The 17,611-nt window shown below is 49.3% G+C and overlaps 1 protein-coding gene across 5 annotated transcripts in view; it reads left to right on the plus strand.

The window, feature by feature from the left end:
* Positions 1-17,611, plus strand: part of LOC139012640 (SLA class II histocompatibility antigen, DQ haplotype C beta chain-like) — a 149,532-nt gene that overhangs the window by 70,134 nt on the left and 61,787 nt on the right. For 3 of the 5 annotated variants that reach the window (XR_011471885.1, XM_070418805.1, XM_070418807.1), the window contains exons 1-4: positions 7,519-7,699; positions 8,982-9,251; positions 16,048-16,329; positions 16,721-16,831. Coding sequence is in view for 4 of the 5 variants with exons in the window: in XM_070418805.1 (XP_070274906.1) it covers positions 7,591-7,699; positions 8,982-9,251; positions 16,048-16,329; positions 16,721-16,831 (772 nt within the window). In the remaining variant the exon portion in view is untranslated. Of the gene's footprint in view, positions 1-7,518; positions 7,700-8,981; positions 9,252-16,047; positions 16,330-16,720; positions 16,832-17,305; positions 17,332-17,611 lie in introns of those variants that run through there. The other 2 variants (XM_070418806.1, XM_070418808.1) reach the window with 2 other exon arrangements.

The following is a 17,611-nucleotide window of genomic DNA, read 5'->3' on the forward strand; positions in this document are numbered from 1 at the left end:
AGCGTTCTTGAGCAAGCACATGCATCTTTTAAGCAAGGACATGTCTAAGGAAACACCTGGGGGCTCAGACTTGTTTGGAAAAGTCAAGGCAGGGCAGGCACCTTCAGCCAACTCCTGTCTTATGCCTCTCCTCAGTCTCCAAGCTAGATAATAGCCCCTCAATTGTGGGACCTGGTCCCATATCCAGAACTGTAACCTCATTCTGGCTTCATTATCCTCTCCAAGTGAGACCATCAGAGGGGCTGAGAGTAATGGTGGATGTAGTACAACACCCGCCTTAGTCTCTGGCTGCTCAGAATAGCTTAAGTTTTCATATATGAGGATATCAGATCATTCTCACCCAAATATTATTGCTGGTGACACGGTTGTGCTTAAATCATGACTTTGGGTGTGAATTTAAGTGAGGCTATGATATCTTTTATATAGTTGAATATTAGAGCCTTTCTTTACTGATAAGAACTTAATAGAAGAAAGTGACATTATGAAGATCCATAGAGAGATATTTACAGTTTTTTTAAAGATAAAGAAACATGGTGACCTCAGGGAGAAGCAGGGGGAAGAATGGTCTCTGGAAATATCCCAGGAATCAAGAGGAAAACAGAAACAGAGATGAGAGAGAAAAAAGCCAGAGGTGAGCATGAAAGTGTGACATGTGTAGGTGAGTGCTGAGTGACCCCACCGAGGTGGGGAGTGGACGAGGAGAGTGACAGGAAGAAAGAGCCTGAAGAAACAGATCAGGAGAGAAGGCTCAGTCTGCAGCAGCCCTTAGCAGGCAGCGTGGGTTCTCCTCTCCTGTCCTTAGATGATAAGGAAGGATCTCTCCACAATGCAGACTGGTGTCTCTCCCTTCTCTGAAAGTGGGTTGGAACCAAGGATTCTGGGAACAGAGGTGTTGGGATTAGAAAGGCACAGGGTCCAGTGGGGAGCTGCAGTGCAGATCAGAGGGGTAGGGGTGAGGGTGCAGGCAGAGTTGGAACATTCAGGCATGACGTCCAGACCAGTGTTTGAGTGAGCAGTGTTCCTCGTTCTCCAAAAGGGTCAAATGCTACAACCTGTCAATCTCAGGTTGCTCCTACTTGACCCTTTTTTCCAGGTTCCCTTAGACCTGCTCATCTAAATCAAAAGAGGGTGCCGTAGGCCTGCGTGGTCAGTTACTGTCAAAGGGGGCAGAGCATGAGAAGAGGAGCGATGGATGGGTAGGACTCCAGGAGGGTCTGACACTGCACATGCACACTGATCAGGATGGAACCAACACTTGAAAGCTCCTGGTACAAAACCCAATTTCCTTTCTCTTTCTCTCAGGTTCCCCACGTGCCTGGGGTTTTCTTTGGAGGCTGTTATATTTGAGAAGTCGGGTCCAGAAACAAGTTCTGGATAAAAACCACTTGTGGTGGAGGTTCCTGCTCACTCTCACGGATGTTTCTTATGGGTCAGTCAGTGAATTTGGCAGAACATCAATTTAGCCCATATATCAGTTTGATATACTGACCAGCTGTAGTAAATTTAGCAATTTACCATAATTTGGTTGAGGAATAGTTTTATTGAATTCATTTATTAATTGTCTAGTGAACAGTAAAAATGTTAGCATTTCAGTTAGAAATTTTTCAGTTTATATCTATATTGGTATCAAATCCTTTTAAAAGTGTTATTTTATAAATTTTAGCATTTTAAAGGCACTTTGCTAATTTCTCCAAAGAATCCTATCCTATATAATAAAAGCCTAATATGCTAAGTGTCTGGTCATCCGTTCAGCCAATCAAAACATAATATGCTAATGATATGCTAAGACCTCTCAACCGCTTGCTAGGACGTGCACTTACCACCAGGAGGCAGACACTCTGTCTGGTAGGTTAGCTTGCTGCTGAGGTCTGGCCAATTGGGACTGAGCCAGATGGGCTGGACATGTCCTGGAGCACTTCTCCTGCAGTCCCTCCTCGGCTGGCCAACGTTCCTCGTTCCTCCCTCGCCCAGTGATCATGTGCTGGTGGGGTCCCTTGGCTTGCCTGCACCCTCTCGCAATCCGGGAATGCAGGAAGCCACCCATTGTCTTCACTATCAGAGAAGTGTAAACAAGGATCCCAGAATGTTGGTGAACCTTGAGCCCCTGGCAAGGGTCAGAGCTATGCACCGATTGTTTCATCCAGACAATGGGGGCTCAAGCTATTTCCTGACCAAATAGTCTCAGAGTAAATCTTTCTAATATTTACTGACCTTTAAGATAGTCTGTCTGTTACTGCAATTACCTACCTGCCTGACTAAGAGGTAGATGTGTATTCAAAATTGAATAAAAGGTTGGTGAGGCCTGGGTAGTGGTGGAAGTCCTTCCCCTTGAATTGGGCTCCCTCTTGGTCCTCCAATTTCCAAATTATTATTTCTTGCCTAGTCTCTTTCATTTGCATGCAGCCCCTTCTCCAGATCCTGAACCCTGAACCATGCGGGACCTGGGTCTTCACATGGGACCCCCAGGGAATGTGGGACACCCTCTTTTGGCCCAATCCTGCTCAACACAGGAGCTTCCCCCCCGGTGATCAGTGCGCTCCCACAAGGGGAGCGCCGCTCAGCCAGAAGCCAGGCTCATGGCTGGTGAGCACAGCGATGGTGGCTGGAGCCTCTCCCACCTCCACAGCAGTGCCTAGGATGTCTGACTGCGGAGAGTGGGCCTAAGCCATCAGTTGGCCATCCCCTGAGGGCTCCTGGACCTTGAGAGAGCACAGGCGGGGCTGAGAGATACCCGCCCCCCACCCCAGAGTGCATGAAGTTTGTGCACCGGACGTATAGTAAATTTATAAAATATACCAAATTCAACCAAAACATATATATTTTTAAATCTTTATTGTTCAGATTATTACAGATGTTCCTCTTTTTTCTCCCCATAGCTCCCTTCCACCTGGTTCTCACCCCATCCCATGCTCTTACCCCCTCCACTGTCGTCATCCATAGGTGTAAGATTATTGTCCAAACTCTTCCAGCACTCCCCACACCCCTTGCCCCTGAGAATTTTCAGTCTGTTCCCTTTCTATGCCCCGGATTCTATTATATTCACCAGTTTATTCTGTTCATCAGGTTTTTTATTCACTTGATTTTTAGATTCACTTGATAGATATGTATTTGTTGTCCCTTTGTTGTTCATAATTTTTTTATCTTTACCTTTTTCTTCTTCCTCTTCTTAAAGAATACCTTTCAGCATCCTATCTAATAAAGAGGGAATATTCTAATTGACGGGGAGGTGGGGAATCTGATTGCCTTGATTGCAGGCCAGGCCGAGGGACCCTACCCAGGCACTAATTTCATGCAGCGGGCCTCTAGTTTAGGAATAAATGCTTGATGAATTTTTATTAAAGGGAAATACTATTCTGGGGACAGTATTTCTATATTACTGCTGGCATTAAGGCAGCCACGGAACCTTTAAAATGAACGTTTCTTGGTTCCTGCAGTGAATGCAGAACGGGTCCTGGATGGCACTTCTGGTGACAGATGGTTACTATGTTTGCGGTGAACCCCACTGACCAGTGCAGATTCCAAGGATTCCAGGGAAGGTGGGTTCTCCCTGAATTTCCACCAGGAAGGAGTCCCCAAACTTAAGCTTCCACCAGAGCTAACAGAGGATATCCCTGGGGAGTCTTCCTACCAAACTTGGACTCATATTAACAGCTGCTTCTTCATCGCAACATCTACCCATGCCCTGCCAGGTGGTTCAGTTGAGGTGCTGGAATTGGGATGTTGCCTTCCTCCCAGACCAAGCCAGGCCAGCAGCAGCTGCCCTGAGTACTGTCTCCAGGATGGGGACAGTGCAGAAAAATCCAGAAAATGTAGAGAATGCTGACTGCTTCAGGGAAGCAGCTGGCAGAAGTCCAAACCAGACCTTTCAGATGAGATTTTAGCCAATCAGAAAAAGGAGTCTAAGCTGACAACCCTGTTGCTAGTAGAGAGTCTGTGTGAAGAGGCCTGTGAGACCCAGGAATCCCCAGGTCTGACGCAGCCTCCACTGCACAGCCCAGAGCAGAATGGAGTGCACAGCCCAGAACTGAACCGGTTGCACGGCCCAGATCAGAGCCGAATGCACAGCCCAGAGCAGAACACACAGCCCAGGACAGAACCAAGTACATGGTCCAGGGCAGAACTGAGTGCATGGCCCAGAGAGGAACTGATTGCATGGCCCAGAGCAGAACCAAGTGCACAACCCAGAACAAATGGACCACACAGCTCAGAGCAGAACCGAATGCACGGCCCAGAGCAGAACCAACTGCATGGCCCAGAACAGAACTGGCCACACAACCCAGAACAGGTCTGAGTGCACGACCCAAATCAGAACCGACTGCACAGCCCAGAACAGAACTGAGTGCACTGCTAAGAACAGAACTGAGTGCACTGCCCAGAACAGAAATGAGTGCACGGCCCAGAACAGAACTGATCGCTCATTCCAGAAAAGAACCAAGTGTATGGCCCAGAGCAGAACCAAGTACACAGCCCAGAGCAGAACTGAGTGCACTGCCCAGAGCAGAACCTCGTGTACAGCCCAGAACAGAACTGAGTGCATGGCCCAGAACAGAACTGAGTGCACGGCCCAGGGCACAACCGAGTGCACGGTCTAGAACAGAACCAAGTGCACAGCCCAGAGCAGAACTGATGGAATTTCTCCCCTACGACTGGAGGCAGGTGATGGGCCAGAGGCCTCTGCTGATTCTGAGGGACCCTGAGGTGGGGGCTGAGGCACTGAGGCCTTCAAGTTCCCTCTCTGACTCTTCTTCCTTGTCCCCAGCTCCATTCCAGGTCTGAGTTGGATGTTCCTCCCCTATGCTTCTACCCTGACTCTGGAGTGACCCTGACCCTGACCCACCACTGCTGGTCGGAGCCCAGGGCTGATCCCTTGGCTCAGGGGCTCCAGAGAGATGCACCCAACAGAGAAATTGGAAGCAGCTCACGGCCTCCACATGCCATTAACACGACCCCTTGTTGTTGCCTCCTCCCTGCTTCTTGTACCTGGTAAACTGCTTATATTCTGCATTCAGATCCTGTCCTCAAATTTAAAAGGAGAACCTAAAATGTAGGAGAGAGAGAAAGACTTACCTTGTTTATTAATGTTTTCCAGGCATTGTCTTAATTGCTCAATAGCTGTTCAGTACTACCCCTAGTAATGAGCAAGAGGAGCCTGAGAAATAATACATTTATTAAAAACTCCATCAATAGTTCTGCCTGTGGGGTTTGATGTTCAGGGGCCACACAGCATGAGCTGTGAGTGTGCACACCTGCTCCCTCAGTCACATGGTGCAGGCCCCAGGGTGCTTCTCCACATCTTTGCTCTCAGGCCTGGAGCTACAGGTGCCTGTGTCCTGTTGATGTGAATGTTTGTGGTTGTGCCTTTGTGACATCAAATGGACCAGGGAGGACTGAAGCAGCCGAAGAGCTTAGAAGAGAAAAGTCAACTTCAATGTAGAACCCACTTCAGAATATTCCATTGGAGAAGTGAGGGATGTTCTCACCTCTCCTTAGCCTTCAGATACTCTCACGACCATTAAACCCCAGCTCTTGTGGCCGGCCCCAATGGCAGGCTGAGTAAACCTCATATGGAGAGTTTTAAGAGCTTGCAATAGGCTGCATCAAACAAACAAACAAACAAGAAAAAGAAAAATCAACTTAACTTTCAAATACTTTCATTCAAAGAGCACCAATGTAGGAGATTCTCTCATAAGGAAGACTCACTTGCCAGCAGGGCTTGTGTCATTTTGTGTGTGATATTCCCAACAGCTAAACATGCAGCAGAGCGGAACACTGCACTGTTAAAGCAGTCATATTCCTGGGCTGTGTGGCTGGTAAGTGTGTGTGTATGAAGGTGCAGATGTAAAATGCATGAAACATGATCCACATTTTTCAAGAGAAACCTGAGGCTAAAAGAGGTTGAGTAACTTGTTTCATAAAGCGCATTCAAGGTAGAGCTGCAGCTCAAAACCATTCCTCTCACAGCTCTGCTCTTCCCACCACGGCTTCAGGCTCCTCATTGTTTAAGATAATAGAAGGTTTCTTCACTGATACAGCTCCCAGGGCAGTTGAAACTAAAGAGAAAATGGACAAATGGGACTTCATCCAAATAAAAAGCTTCTGCACAGCAAAAGAAACCATCAACAAAACAACAAGAAAACCCACTGCGTGGGAAAACATATTTGCCAACGTCATATCTGATAAGGGCCTTATCTCCAAAATTTATAGGGAACTCATACAACTTAACAAAAAGAAGATAAACAATCCAATCAAAAAATGGGCAAAGGAGCTAAATAGACACCTTTCAAAAGAGGACATTCAGAAAGCCAAGAGACATATGAAAACATGCTCAAAGTCACTAATCATCCGAGAGATGCAAATCAAAACAACAATGAGGTACCATCTCACACCTGTCAGAATGGCCATCATCAACAAATCAACAAACGACAAGTGCTGGAGAGGATGTGGAGAAAAAGGAACACTTGTGCACTGCTGGTGGGAATGCAGACTGGTGCAGCCACTATGGAAGGCAGTATGGAGTTTCCTCAAAAAACTGGAAATGGAACTCCCATTTGACCCTGTGATCCCACTTCTAGGAATATATTCCAAGAAACCAGAAACACCAATCAGAAAGGATATATGCACCTATATGTTCATAGCAGCACAATTCACCATAGCTAAGATCTGGAAACAGCCTAAGTGCCCATCAGTAGATGAATGGATTAGAAAACAGTGGTACATCTACACGATGGAATACTATGCTGCTGTAAAAAAGAAGGAACTCTTACAATTTGCAACGGCATGGATGGAGCTGGAGAGCATTATGCTAAGTGAAATAAGCCAGTCAATGAGGGAAAAATACCACATGATCTCACTCATTCATGGATAATAGAGACCATTATAAACTTTTGGATAATAATAGATACAGAGGCAGAGCTGCCTCACACAGATTGTCAAACTGCAGTGGGAAGGCCGGGGAGGGTTGGGGGGCAGGAGGGAGGGGGGTAAGAGATCAACTGAAGGACTTGTCTGCATGCATATGAGCATAACCAATGGACATAAGACACTGGGGGGTAGGGGAAGCTGAGGTATTGTCAAGGGCGGGGAAAAAAAAAGGACACATATATAATACCCTTTGTAATGCTTTAAGCAATAATAATAAAAAAAAAGATAATAGAAGGGAGCATCTCCTAAAAATGATTTTCTCTCTCTGATACATGATCCCCACTTAGTCCCCTCCTAAAAATCTCATGTGTAAGGATAATAGGTTTTAACTGAATATCACAAAGATGTCCACTCATGAATCACTTTTCTCTCTTGGTTCTTTAATTCCCAAGGCTTTCACCTTCTGTAACTAAGAAAAGTCTTCAAATGTTCATCCAGCGCAATTTGATGAAGACTGGGTTCCAGGCACTGGCTGAAGAACCTTCATAGAAAGCATCTGCCCGGAGACAGATGAGGTGGGTCAGCTCCAGTGCTGATTGGCTCCTTTCCTAAGGACTCTGCAGTCTGACCCTGTGTGGTTGCTCTCACAGGTTTCTATTCTCTAAAGTGGCTGCATCAGCCATCAGGTGGAGCCGGGCTCACTCCCTTACTTCTTCCTTTGTTTCCATTATGTCTGGGAAGCCGGCTCTGTGGATCCCCGGAGGCCCCTGGACAGCAGCTGTGATGGTGTGGCTGGTGGCGCTGAGTGTCCCAGTGGCTGAGGGCGGGGACTCTCCATGTGAGTGCAGGGCAGCTGCTCCGCAGCCAGCCTGGGGTGGGCTCTGAGGGACCCTTGGCTGGGGCGTGGGGGGCTATGACCTGAGAATAGTCTGTGATCAGCATTTCCTCTTTGGGAAAGGGAGCTGCTACGTTCTCATGTCCGCCTTCTGGTGACAAGGTGAGGACATGGCCATCTCAGGGGCTCCAGCCTGGGGATGACACAATGCGGGGGGAGGAGACTGGCCACTGCCAGTGACAGGAAAATGGTTATTTTTGAGGAAAAGAGTTTCTCCAAAGAGGAGACAGCAGGACTTGTCCCCAAGACCTTGTCTGGACTGAAGACTAAGGGGCTCTGGTTGGGGAACCATGTGCGACAGGTCTGTGGTGTCAGGTTTTGGGGAAAGGGCTCCCCATCCCTGAGTCTGAGCGGAGGGCTGGCAGCAAACCCTGGCATCCGGGCAGCTGACCTGGTGCCACAGGCAGGGGCTCAGCTTCCTCCCAGGGACTTGGGGTCACGCAGTGAGTGGGTAGGATTGCGTCTTGAGTTGATGGTGGAGGGAACTGAGGAGAAAGGGAAAGTGAAGAGGGGATGACATGCTGAGAAGCCATTTATTTCAGACAGAATTCCGTCTCCCTGTAAACTCTGTCAGGCTTCCTGCCACCCCTGGTGTAGGTGTCCTGGTCTTCCTACACAATTACCTTTATGCTCTGGGTGCTCTGGGCAACTGCCCAGCTGGCCGTTGGCACAGTCCACCTGGCATCGAGCTGATCTAACTCGGAAGCCTGTACCCTTTCCATGATGAGCTCCCTTTCTGGGGTTGGAGGGGTGGGTCTCTGGGACCACTGTTGGGGGGAAGGTCTGTGCCAGGGAGGAGGGGTGAGTGCGAGCCTGTGGAGCGAGGACGCTGGTTCTGTGCTTTACCGTCATTGCTCCCTGACTCTCTGGCCTGTGGACCCTGGTCTCTGAGGTTCCGGATTCCCTGGGAAATGGGACCTCAGGGGAGGGCGTCCTGACCGCACTGAGGCGGGGCCTGGATGTGAGATCTCAGACTGCGGGCCCAACTGGTGTCAGGCTCAGGCGGGATCCAGGCCCCAGGGCGTCCAGGGGACCCTGTCCCCTCCCTCTAGGCGGGCAGTTTCTATGGCCTTGGAAGGGCCGAGGAGGGGGCGGCGGAGCCTCCTGAGGGTTGGGCTGGGGTGCAGAGTGGGGCTAAGGCTGGGTCTGGTGGGGCTGCAAGTCTGTCCCCAGGCGCACCAGCCGCTCTGCCTGGGGGCTGAGGCCTGATGGGCGGCTCCCGCAGGGAACTTCGTGCTCCAGTTTAAGGGCCTCTGCTACTTCACCAATGGGACGCAGCGCGTGCGGGGTGTGGCCAGATACCTCTACAACCTGGAGGAGCAGGTGCGCTATGACAGCGACGTGGGGGAGTTCCGCGCCCTGACCCCGCTGGGGCAGCTCCTCGCTGAGAACTGGAATGGCCAGAAGGAGCTCATGGAGCAGGAGCGGGCCTATGTGGACACAGTGTGCAGACACAACTACCAGATTGAGGCCCTCACTACCCTCCAGTGGCGAGGTGAGTGCCCGCTCACACCCCCTCAGCAGGGAAGTATCTCCACGTGGGAGGGGCGGCTCTGCAACCACAGCTGGGCTTTGTTGGGGAAAGAAGAGAAGACCGAGGGTGAGATGGCGGCGGGACCAACGGGGGACCTAAGAGGGCCTGAGAGGGATTGAAGGGGACCTAGGACAGGGACCTGGATCGGGACCCAGGGGGACCAGGAACTGGACGGGGGGCGGCACGGGGGGCGGCACGGGGGGCGGAGGGCGGCACCTGCACAGACCCCGCTGCCCGCCAAGTCCCTGAGAGCCCGCAAGGCCTGTTTCTCTTTCCACCCATTCAGTACCCCCAGCCGACCCCCCACCCACTCCTGCTCAGGTGTTTACCTCCTGTCCCTCACTTTGCGGGAGCTGCCCCGTGCCTCATGTCCCTGTGCCTGGTGTCCCTGTGCCCTGTGTCACCGTGTCCCCCGCCCCTGCCCTGCTGTGAGCCCCTAGCAGGCCTGCCTCCAGTTTAACCACCTGGTGGGGTGGGCGGCTCCAGGGCCCTGTGCACATGTGCACACGTGCGATATATCACAGTCGTGACCAAGTGTTTTGACTCTTGGGCCTGAATTCTGTTTCCTACATGTCTGTCAGTAGTCCTGCACCTCTTTTAGCAGCGACTGTCAGGTACGTTTCTGGGCCTCTGCCTACACATTCCCTGGCCAGTGAGCTCACTCAGCCTTTCTGGGATGAATGAGTACATTCTCAGCAGCCACCACTGAGGCTCAGTAGAAAACAGAAGGGCAAGTAGAGCCTTAAAACTGACTTTATTATTTGCTCTATTTTGCTTAATACCATAAACTCTTGTTGACTTGGGGGTCTTAATAATTCAGAATTTGTGAATGCAAAGTCTGAGAAAAAAGTGTTTGCTAAACAGCAAAACAACCCTTTAATGGTGAAAGGCAGAATTTTAATTTCTTAGAAAGCTCAACAAATGGCGCAATAGTTTTGAAGTAAATAAATGATGCTATTAAATTATTGAATAAAAATTGTTTCAGGGTATCATTTTATCTACAGCCTGCCTACTTCTCTTCCCCTGTCTCCCGTCTCCCCAGAATCCACTTCACGGGAAGATATTTTAATTGAATTTTGTTTTGGTGACTTTGGTTAATAAAATTATATAGGTTTCAGGTGTACAATTCTACGATGCACCATCTGTATATTGTATTGTGTATTCACCATCCCAAGTCAAGACTCCTTCCATCACCATTTATTTCCCCTTTATCGTCATCTCCTTCCTACCCAACCCCCTTTCCCTCTGGTAATGACCATACTGTTGTCTGTGTCTATGAATTTTTTGTTTTTATTTGTTTTTTGCTTAATCCTTTACCTTTTTCATCCAGTCCCTCAACCCCCCTCCCATCTGACAGCTATCAATTTGTTCTGTTTCTTTGTTTTGTTTTGTTAGTTTATTCTGTTCATTAGATTCCACATATAAGTGAGATCGTATGTCTTTCTCCGACTGGCTTATTTCATTTAGCATAATATTATTCAGGTCCATCCATTGTATCAAAGAGTAGGAGTTCCTTCTTTTTTTTAAAAAATATATTTTATTGATATTTTACAGAGAGGAAGGGAGAGGGATAGTTAGAAACATCGGTCAGCTGCCTCCTGCACACCTCCCACTGAGGATGTACATGCCCTTGACTGGAATCACACCTGGGACCTTTCAGTCCGAAGGCCGACGCTCTATCCACTGAGCCAAACCAGTTAGGGCAAGAGTTCCTTCTTTTTAACAGCCATAGCAATGTGTAAATGAACCACAGATTTTTTTTTATCCACTCACTTACTTACCAATGGGCACTTGGACTGCATCCTAATCTTGGCTATTGTAAATAATGTTGCAATGAACATAGGGATGCATACAGTGGGGCCTTGACTTACAAGTTTAATTTGTTCCGAGACCGAGCTCGTTAATGAGCTCGTTAAGGAGCTCATTAACTCAAATTACTCTATCAACTCAAAGCACAAAATCGACTGAGAGACAGCTGGTATTTCAAAAAACTCGTTAGTCGGGACACTTGTAAGTCAAGACCCCACTGTATATTCTTTTGAATTAGTGTTTCAGGTTTCTACAGATATATCCCCAGAAGTGGAATTGCTGGGTCATAAGGCAGTTCCATTTTTAATTTTTTGAGGTAACTCCATATTGCTTTCTCCAGTGGCTGCACCAGGCTGCATTCCCACACACAGAATCATCATTAACTTCAGGGGTAGATACAGTGGGGCCTTGACTTACGAGTGTCCCGACTAACGAGTTTTTTTTGAGATAAGAGCCATCTCTCGGCCGATTTTTTGCTTTGAGTTGCAAGCTCAAAAAAATTCGGGTTATGAGCCAGCTTCAGATACCCCACCACTAGTTGGCGCAGCGAACGTCACAGTGATTTGACATACGAGTAATTTGAGTTATGATCTCCGTCATGGAACGAATTAAACTCGTAAGTCAAGGGCCCACTGTATTTTGAATGTTAATTATAGCCATTTAATGAGTATTTATTTCTTGAGAATTACCAAACACCATCTATATTATGCTATTTAATTTCACAACTACTTGTGTGTTAAGAGTTAGCATGATCACTTTAATATGCTAATATTGTTACATAACAAACACTAAGTAATTGGCCTACAGGTATTCACGAGGTCCCGAGGCCTCCCCCAGATACACAACAGTCATTGTGTTCTGTATTGCATGTGTACACTGCATGTATATAATGGAAGTACAGCCTCATTAAAGCAGTTATGACCAGAACAGCAAAATGAGTCTGTTCTTGCCTATTTTCTTTTCTTTTTAAAAAATGTTTTCATTGGCGTGACTCAGTGGTTGAGTATCGACCTATGAACCAGGAGGTTGAGGTTCAATTCCCGGTCAGGGCACATGCCCAGGTTGTGGGCTTGATCCCCAGTGAGGGGCATGCAGGAGGCAGCCAATCAATGATTCTTTCTCGTTCTCTCTCTTCATTCCTCTCTGAAATCAATTTAAAAAATGTTTTCATTGATTTTTAGAGAGAGAAGAATGAGAGAGAATCATCAATTGGCTGCCTGCTGCATGTCCCCAACTGGGTATTGAGCCCACAACCCAGGCATGTGCCCTGGCTGGGGATCAAACTGGTTACCCCTTGGTTCATGGGTCGATGATCAACCTCTAAGGCACACTGGCCAGGCTACCCATGTTTGTGCCAATTTTCAATGTTGGGACAAAATGATAATTTCAGGGGATTGAAAACTCACTGATGAATCCCTGGTCTGGCACCAGTGTTATCTGTACATGTTCAGATAAATCTTAGCTGATTTTACACTCTCTCACCTTCTGCCCCACATCCTAATGCCACCAAGTACTTATATTTTTGCAATTTCAGGTCTTTTTCATAATAATTATTCTAACATTTTTCTCTTGAACTTGTGACCTCTATTTTTAATCTCAATCTAAGCTGACAGATTTTTTAAATCCAGCTAGCTTACCATGATTTCAGTTCCCAGGAAGGAGAATCAGACAAGAGTCAATCTCTAAGCTGAAAATGTGATTCCTTCCAGGCGATGGCTCAGGAGTGCCTTATGAAGGGGGCACTGAGACTCCTGCTGACCCCAGGAAGGCTTACTTACTTACATGTTCACTTCATATTCTCATCAACCCAGGCCACCTCTGCAAGGTTTTCAGGGTATTTTCTACAGAGAGCATACATGGTAATAACGTCTGATTTCAGAACAAGGAAGTACTTCTTAATAGTAAGGGGATAGAGACGGGTAGGCTGGAATATTTAGTGCAGTTTTACACTGTGGGACTAAGGGAGATGTAGTAAAATGGCTAAAGAGGTAAAGGAGAAGATGTGTATATAGGTAGGGAGAGGTGTATCGTATTTGATCATGAGTAGCAATTTGAGAAGATAAAGAACTCGAGACATGGGCAAATGTAATTTCTGTAGTATCACTTGTTTTCAGGCTTCCCTTTCTTTTCCTTCAAAAAATTACAAACTTTTGAAATAACATTTATTTTGTGTCTCTGTTACTAGATTGCACATTCTATAAGGACAGGGACCATGGTCTGTTGTTTATCTTTCTATTCCTAGTGCTTGTGGAATTTATAGTTGTTGAATGAATGAATAAATGAATCAGTAAATGGATAAGACATAGGTGGCTTAGGTGATGTGGACATGAGATTTATTATTTAACTAGAGGCCCGGTGCACAAAAATATGTGCACTTGCGGGGGAGGAGGGTCCCTCAGCCCGGCCTGTGCGCTCTCGCAGGCTGGGACCCCTCGAGAGATAATGACCTGCTGGCTTAGGCCTGCTCCCGGGTGGCAAAGGGCATGCCCAATCCCTAGGTGCAGCCCCTGGTCAGGCTCAGAGCAGGGCCGATTGGGGAGTTGGGGCACCACCCCCTGTCATGCACAGAGCGGGCGGATCAGGAGGTTGTGATGCCACCCCTAGTCACGCTCAGGGTAGGGCCGATTGGGGGTTTGGGGCACTGCCCCCTGTCACACTTAAGGCAGGGTCGATGGGGAGGTTGCGGCACCAGCCCCTGTCATGCACAGAGCAGAGCCAATCAGGGGGTTGGGTTGCTGCCCCCTGTCACTCACAGAGCAGGGCCAATCAGGGGGTTGGGGAGCTGCCCCCTGTCACAGACAGGGCCCATCACGGGGGGTTGGGGCTCCATATCCTGTCACACACAGAGTAGGGTCGATCAGGGGGTTGGAGAGCTCCCCCCTGTCATGCACAGAGCAGGCCCCATCAGGGGGTTGAGGAGCTCTCCCTTGTCACTCACAGAGTAGGGCCGATAGGGGAGTAGGGGCACCGCACCCTGTCACACACAGAGCAGGGCGGATCAGGGGGTTGGGGCACTGCCCCCTGTCACACTCAGGGCAGGGCCAATGGGGAGGTTATGGCTCTCCCCCGTCACACACAGAGCAAGGCCCGTGGAGGGGGTTGGGGCGCCACCCTCTATCACCCACAGAGCAGGGCCAATCAGGGGGTTGGGGCACCGCCACTGTCACACTTGGGGCAGGGCCGATGGAGAGGTTATGGCTCTACCCTGTCACACACAGAGCAGGGCCCGTGGGGGGGTGGGGGTTGGGGCGCCGCACCCTGTCACACATAGAGCAGGGCCGATCAGGGGGTTGGCGCGCTGCACCCTGTCACACACAGAGCCACACGGCGATCAGAGGATTGGGGAGCTCCCCCCTATCAGGCACAGAGCAGGGCTGATCAGGGGGTTTGGGTGCTGCCCCCTGTCACGCTGATCCCGGTGCTGGGAGGCATATTACTTTTTTACTATATAGAATAGAGGCCTGGTGCATGGGTGGGGGCCGGCTGGTTTGCCCTGAAGGGTGTCCTGGATCAGGGTGGGGGTCCCCTCTGAGGTGCCTGGCCAGTCTGGGTGAGGGGCTGAGGGCTGTTTTCTGGCTGGCGGGTGACTGAAGCTCCCAACCGCTCCTAGTTTTCTTTTTTTTAAATTTTTATTCTGGGCCAGCTTTAGCTCTGAGTCCTCGCTGCTGAAAACATTGATACAATGTTGCGGTCTGGCTGGCTTTCAGTCTGGCTGATTTCTGGGGTTTTGTTTAGCTTCTTATTTGCAATATAGTACATAGTTGCTTAGAGTTGCAAGTTAGACGGGGAACGTTGGAGTCCGCAGTCACTGAAGCAAGCAAGCCTCCCTGCTCGCTTCAGTGCATGGCTGCCGACCGTCATCTTGGCTGACAGTTAATTTGCATAAGGATATGCTGATTAGCCAATGGGAAGGGTAGAAGTCGTACTCTAATTACCATGTTTCTCTTTTATTAGTGTAGGTAGTATACAACTTAATGGGCGTTTGCCACAGAATGGCATCTGGGCTAGGTTAGGCTAAAAACTGAGAGAGGCCAAAACCGGTTTGGCTCAGTGGATAGAGCGTCAGCCTGTGGACTGAAAGGTCCCAGGTTCGATTCCGGTCAAGGGCATGTACCTGAGTTGCGGGCACATCCCCAGTAGGAGATGTGCAGGAGGCAGCTGATCGATGTTTCTCTCTCATCGATGTTTCTAACTCTCTATCTCTCTCCCTTCCTCTCTGTAAAAAATCAATAAAATATATATTTAAAAAAAAAAAAAAAAAAAAAACTGAGAGAGGTTCGTTGATGGATGACATGTGAGAAGTGCTCCTGCCCTTAAATCCTGCCCGTGTTTGCCACTGAGAATGGTAGGGAAGAGCCTGTTTGAGAGCATTGCTTTGGAGGAGGGATGTGATGGTTACTGCTGTCCTGCTCTGTTGGACATAGAACTGTCTGTAATGTTCCTAATTCTCAGTCCGTGTTACTGTTCATGGAGCCATGACTAGTGTAGATGGTCTCATGCCCCCGGATATTCAAACTGAGGTATATTCTCCACTGTGAGGTGCCTCAGGACCAACAGGAAACTTCTCTCTTCCCTGGTGTGAATCCCTAGAGCTGATCCCCAGGGTCACCGTCAACAGGTGGAGGGAAAAGAAGTCCAGGTTTTTCATCTTTATTTAAAAACATTGTGAATAGTGGCCTGTATAACACAGCAATTTAAACATTTAAAGGCTTCATTTTTATTAATTGTTAACAGAATAACTCCCATAAAATGATTGCTGTTAGCTCTTGACCCTGAAAAGTTAACTGTTTACTTGAGCTAATCAAGTGGCCCAGCTCGGGTCCTCATCCTGGACTCGGAATCCAGGGATCTTTCCAGCTGGTTCAGGGAGGACCCTCCCTGTGGGGAGACTTGCCTCTGCCCCACATCTCACTCCGTCTTTTCCTCTCTGTTACCCCTGCCCTCCCAGTGGAGCCCACAGTGACCATCTTCCCAGCCAAGACAGAGGCCCTAACCCACCACAACATGCTGGTCTGCTCGGTGACGGATTTCTATCCAGCCCACATCAAAGTCCGGTGGTTCCGGAATGACCAGGAGGAGACAGCCAGCGTCCTGTCCACCCCCCTGATTAGGAACGGGGACTGGACCTACCAGATCCTGGTGATACTGGAAATGACCCCCCAGCGAGGAGACGTCTACAACTGCCGCGTGGAGCACTCCAGCCTCCAGAGCCCCCTCACAGTGGAGTGGCGTAAGGGACAGTTTCTTTCCTGCACCCTGGGCCCCACAGAGAGAGGGCAAACAGCAGACCCTGCCTGTCCCATTGCATCCTTGCCCCTGATGTCACTGCTGAGTGGACATCACAGGACGCTAGGCTGCCTCATTCCATGGCAGGGGCATCCGAAGATTTCTGATATCATTGTGTTTCCAGACACTAGGGAGGTCATTCTACACAAGACTATGGTGGCTGGTGACGGGGCTTGGGGTCCAAGGTTAGGATGTGTGTGAAGGAGCCGGACCCACTCCCCCGTCACCACCCACGGTGCCCAAGGGTTTACTGGCTGGTCCCCCCAGGGATGGAGGCTTCCAAAGGGCCCCTGTGGGTTTGGGACAGAAGCTGACACCCAGGCTCTGCTCCCCAGGGGCACAGTCTGGATCCGCCCAGAGCAAGATGCTGAGTGGCATCGGGGCCTTCGTGCTGGGGCTGCTCTTCCTGGGCCTGGGCCTTGTCATCCGTCACAGGAAACAGAAGGGTAAGCAACTGGGGAAACGGGAGGATGGGCTGTGCCCGGGACCCTCTGTTGAGGGGCTGTACCCGGGACCCTCTGTTGAGGGAGCCTCTGCTTCTAGGTGTAACTCTCCTCCTGACCTGGAAGGCAGGCAGCCGGGCTGGTGGTGGGAGGAAACAGACAGCTAGGCCAGGCTTTGGACTGGATTTTACTGGGTGAAAGGCAGCCCTGCCACAGGCGTGACTGTGGCGAGTGTCCTGGGGCTGAGAGCTCATCACTGTCTCGCTGGCCCCTTTCCAGAAGCTGCTTCTTTAAGATCAGGGCGTTGTCTTTCCTTCCTTCTAGTGACAGGTCCACTCATTTGGGGGATTGTAGCTTAGGGGGTAAGGCCTTGTGGCCAAGGGTAGGGAGGAAATAGATTTCCAATTAAATTGCTTATTTCATTTTCTGTGGGTAGGAGAGGGCTGGCTGTTAAATGTGACCTTTCTCTGTGTAAAGTCTTTTTGTAGGATCTGATGGGCCTCTGCCTCAAGTACTGTCTCTGCTCTGATTTAATGGGGGTGGTGGTGTGAGGACAGGAAAAAGACGGGGTGAGGGGCCATGAGGTGAGTCACAAAGGTCATGGTTCATGGCTTATTTCCTGTCATGGGATCAAGGGTTAGGGGAGAAGCTCACCCAGATTCTGAAGGAAGCTCTGGCTTGTTATCCAGAACCAGGGTTTAACTTTGGTGGATCTTTCTGTGAAATGTGGAGCCAGAGCCATGTCTGGGGTGGTAGACACGGGGATGATGTCCACTTGGCGCC

The sequence above is a fragment of the Myotis yumanensis genome, unplaced genomic scaffold (assembly GCF_028538775.1).
Source record: "Myotis yumanensis isolate MYYU_CA2020_CCGP unplaced genomic scaffold, mMyoYum1.0.hap1 SCAF_6, whole genome shotgun sequence".
In the NCBI taxonomy this organism is placed as follows: Eukaryota; Metazoa; Chordata; class Mammalia; order Chiroptera; family Vespertilionidae; genus Myotis; species Myotis yumanensis.